Source organism: Anneissia japonica, unplaced genomic scaffold (assembly GCF_011630105.1).
Source record: "Anneissia japonica isolate Jap-2015-1 unplaced genomic scaffold, ASM1163010v1 scaffold6417_len956965_cov193, whole genome shotgun sequence".
Classification (NCBI taxonomy): Eukaryota; Metazoa; Echinodermata; class Crinoidea; order Comatulida; family Comatulidae; genus Anneissia; species Anneissia japonica.
The window spans coordinates 62,996-67,562 of NW_022713977.1; the positions used below are offsets into that span (position 1 = coordinate 62,996).

Here is a 4,567-nt window from a genome sequence, read left to right on the forward strand (position 1 = left end):
TGTTTTAGGGAAGGTAAAATTAATGGGGAAAAGGCTGTGGCAGTGGGGGGAAGAGCAGAATGAATAGGGTCAGTACGTCGGCCACGGAAAACGACCACTCACAGTCGGGGCTGGTACCCATTCTCCAGATATACACAGTAAAACAAATAATCATTAATACTTTCTTTTCTTTTTCCTTTTTTTTGGTCCAATTTCCAGATAAACTTTGCATTGGCAGGAGACATATCTAAAACAAAAATCACAAGCACAATACCCCATAGAGGCAGAGCGAGCGAGGAAAGGGGTGGAGTCAAGGGGAACAGGATCCATGAGGAATTCTCGCTTCTGACTGATCATTTTGTTGTAGATGTGTAAAGTAATATCAATGACTCTCACTAATAATGTAATCAATAATAATCAAATTGATTAAAATTGATTTTCCAATAAAAGTAAAATAATTGAATTTAAATTAATTCTTTGACAAACTTCAAATCAAATTGCACAGATAGTTCATTGATGTTCAAAAAAACTGGTTTAACAACTTTCTGCAATGTTAAATTTTTCTCGCATATCCCCTTGACAACATCAACCCGCACGTTTTCTATTAGTACAAACTTCGCACTAGTCGAACTTCCCAGATTGTGAACCAACTTTGATACCAGTGAAATCCTCTATTAGATCATACACAGAAAATGGAGCTATGCTGTAAAACAAAAACAAAAAAATAATTAAGAAATTATTTGCAGTTTATTGTTTCAAATAAAATTATGAAATCTGATCATACATTTGGTAGCTTTTAAACATGAATAATTATAAATTGTTGATTAATCATAAAGCAGGTGTATTATATTTTACTGCTCAAATATTAAAGTAGGCCTAGCTTAATACTTCAAATGTAGTGTCGATATCGTATATTGCCAACAATTAAAAAAAACCTATAGCACCTACAAAAAACACTAGAAAAGAAAAGGAACACAAGTTGAAGGTTCTGGGAAGTAGTTTTTTTAACCCCCATTTTTTACAGTGACCAACAACCCAAACTCCTGCACGTATAAAATGTAAAAACCTAACGTACGACTTGAAAATCACCCTCCAGGTATGTCGTTTTGGAATAATAATTTCACGTTCATTTCGCAATACGCCATCAACGATTATCGATGTAACGTCCTCTTGGTTCAGTATGGTATCAGTCCTGTGGAGAAATATAAAATGCATGGTTACACAATTGAAAGGGAGGGAGCAGCATTGGCATATCTAGTGCGGAAGGGGGGTGGATAGAGATATGCATTTCCTATTTCGACAGTTAAAAATTGCAGAATGTTTTAGTGAATTAAAAAATTCTTATGATGACATAATTAATGTTGACATAATTTATGTTGAAATATTGAATCTTAACACGATGATGCGTATGTAGTACTTGGAGTATGTATTATACTTTCCTAAATAAAGTTACTAACTCTAGCAAACACATATTTCATTTATTATTTATTTCTTCTTTAGCATGGGGGACTTTATCAGAGCATTGTTATCATCCAGGACCCAGCAACGCATACAATAAAATACAAGTAAATGACAAATTCAAAAAGTACATAGACAATCAATCAAGGCTACAGAAATTTAAAATGTAAAAAGAATAAATTCATAATAAAAATAATAATACCAATATTAATTATAATAATAAAAATAATAATTGCAATAATAATAATACTTATTATTATATAACAATATCATTACTACAGAATAGGGAGACGAAAATTTGTACAAAGATATTAGTGATTGTAAAAATGGAAGGTTCCATTATTTTTGAGGAACAACAGCAGTGGTGTCTGGATGTCAAAATCTGACATCCAGAAGTACAGAGGAAATTAGGTATACTCAAATACAGTATAAATAAACAAATGGTATCAACTGTCCTTGACTTTTTCAATACATACAATATTGGATTTAATCACTTTTTGGAATGATAATCGTTTAGCAGGTTCTATTAAAACACCCACTAAAAAAACACTCCCTCAAATATCCTTCAAGTGAAATCTTCCGGATTGTTTAACAAACATGATGGTAGGTTAAAGTTTGCTAATATAAGGACAGGGTATATCATTTTAATTTTCAAGCAATCACTTCTGGTCACTGCCTTGAATCTATGGAAATGCATAACCCCAGACAGGCTATACGTGTCTTTATGATGAGGCTTAAAACTCGCCTGTTTTGTTAACTTAAAATACAGTATTGTATATTCTATATTCAGCATTATATAGCCAGATATCAGTGCGTATCAAGCTCCTGTCTAGGGCCAGATTAAAGGGCAGTGGGGGCCTGAGGTTGTAATTGCAAGTGGGCCTAAATACTCTGTGGCTAAAACACTAAACCAGATTTTCAGTGATTTTTCCTGGGGATTGAGGGCCCATTTTTCCCCATTGGGGCCTGTGGGCCTGGGGCTGGCGCCCCAAAATCCCCTATATAAATCTGGCCCTGTGTGAGCCATATTCCAGCGGGCCTTTAGAAAGGGCCTGAAATATGCTGGAGAATGGGCCATAAAACTAGCTCTCACCTAATATTTTCTCTGTCTCTTCAGTTGCTTTACAATAAATGAAAAACTACATTCACATAAGTATACATCTAAAGTGCTCAAGAATAATATATTAGTCTCTAATAACTCTTATAGTATTGAGGTATTAGGGCGACCCCAGTCCAGAGCACCCCTTTTTGAAGTTGCTAGACTGGAAAATCTATGAATATTAATTTTGTCGACCACTGATCATGAATAAAAAATAGAATACAAACCTGAATGATAAGTTAGTAAACATTCCAGTATTAATGAAGAAAGGGCAAACAAGGGTTGTTTTTACCCCCTTTCTTCCAAGTGTCCGAAGCTCGGAGCTGAGGCTTTCTCCAAGACCTACGGCTGCATATTTAGATGCGCAATAGTCACTCATGCGTGGAGTACCGAATTTTCCAGCTTGCGACGCAATAGTGACAATGTGGCCGTCGTTGCGATCAATCATATCAGGAAGAAAAGATTTGAGCAGCTGGAATGAAAAACAACACACAATGTTTTATTTCTTTATGCAAAAAATAACAGTGATATTGTATTATTGCATCATCATTTCTATCATGTCCATATATGGGCACATCACACAAATTGTGACATAAAATTTGATAGTGTGGACAGGGTTTAAACCATGTTCACACTATCAAATTGTCAAAAACATGTGACATGCCAAAATATGGTCATGATGACATCACATCATGACCGTATATAGACATATTGTGACTATATATGGATATACAATACAACAGTATTTTGTCAATGAATATTCATAGTCTCTCTACTTATTATTATACTGGACCATTGTCATCATTGGCTTCCAAGGTAAATAAGAAAATGCTAGAATAGAGTAAAAATATTAGTTAAATACAGAATTTCGAAATATATTTACCGCTAACAATGCACTGCAGCCCAACAAAAGTGTGAAAATGCAGTACGCACTGAGAACGATTTGCATGTCACCGAGTTAAGATCATCTGGACTCAGACAACATCCAATTAACCAATGAGGAAATGATGTCATCTTTCTTAAGGGGAATTCCCCTAATGTTATCATAGCGATGAGGACGGACTAACTTAATTACTGTAGCTAGAAGCCTGCGATGATGGGAGGGACCTAGAGGTGACACGGAACAACGATCATGCCACAGAATAACGCCTCTCGTCCTATCTATTGTTTATAAATATATAGGGCAAGGCAATAACTTTACTTACTTACCCAAAAGTGGGAAATAGCATTAACTTCGAACGTCCTGACGATCTGCCCATCGGTGAGGTTGCATATTTCTTCGCCCGATATAACGCCTGCATTGTTGAAGAGAATATCCACTGTTCCAGCCTTTTCCTTCACAATATTTGCCGTTTGGTAAACGATATCCTTTTTACGAACATCTACCGTGAATGTGTGTGCTTCAGCCCCCAAATCTCGTACTTGTTTGGCGGTTTCTTCATTACCTTCTTCATTCATATCCCATAGCACCAGCTTCGCCCCTAGCTTGGCAAAACGATGAGCAAACGAGCGGCCTAGACCGTGTCCAGCCCCGGTGATCAAAACAACCTTACCGCGTACATCCTTCTTAGGATACGGTACAAATATATGGTAGAAATCTGTCGCCAGTGCTACACAAATCTTTATGATTAGAACAAGAATTTCAAATAGAAAAAACATGATTTTACCCTTTCTGATTTAGAACTATGAATTACTGTCTAGAGCGAAGCACCGGGTTCGGGGAGGATCTACTACCACTCGCTACTAGCTAGCACCAGACACGCATGCACTGGCTTGCGACACAACTGGATCATACGATTTGATAAAGTATTTGAGTGGGAACGAAAAGTGGGTCAACTATAATTCTAACGCGTTTGACCTTGAGACTTCAAGGTCGAAGTCTATATAACTTGTGTTTGGGTCATACATTTTAAAGAAAGAGTCAGTCGAGTATTTACATTATTGATTCAGTTTGTAAACTATTCTCTGATTACACATATTTTTTTTTTCTGATTGTCGGCCTACTCTACACGTAAGCAATCAGGTGGATAC

The 4,567-nt window shown here is 36.3% G+C and overlaps 1 protein-coding gene across 1 annotated transcript; it reads right to left on the bottom strand.

Moving 5' to 3' along the window:
* On the bottom strand, window positions 1-4,514 carry LOC117108853 (estradiol 17-beta-dehydrogenase 11-like). Its single transcript, XM_033251023.1, has 4 exons — window positions 3,746-4,514; window positions 2,764-3,008; window positions 1,055-1,171; window positions 1-682 (listed from the first exon to the last, which is right to left on the bottom strand). Exons 1-4 carry the CDS (start codon window positions 4,193-4,195, stop codon window positions 601-603), a joined length of 894 nt encoding a protein of 297 aa, XP_033106914.1. The 5' UTR covers window positions 4,196-4,514; the 3' UTR covers window positions 1-600.
* Window positions 4,515-4,567: the final 53 nt, after the last annotated feature.

What these genes read in the sequence shown, in the direction of transcription:
- LOC117108853 (XM_033251023.1), bottom strand. Translation starts at nt 4,195, where the DNA reads ATGTTTTTTCTATTTGAAATTCTTGTTCTAATCATAAAGATTTGTGTA. An exon ending in ATGCTATTTCCCACTTTTGG is followed by an intron (nt 3,009 to 3,745) that starts GTAAGTAAGTAA and finishes TTTTCATTCCAG; the next exon opens with CTGCTCAAATCTTTTCTTCC. An exon ending in TTTACTAACTTATCATTCAG is followed by an intron (nt 1,172 to 2,763) that starts GTTTGTATTCTA and finishes ATTTCTCCACAG; the next exon opens with GACTGATACCATACTGAACC.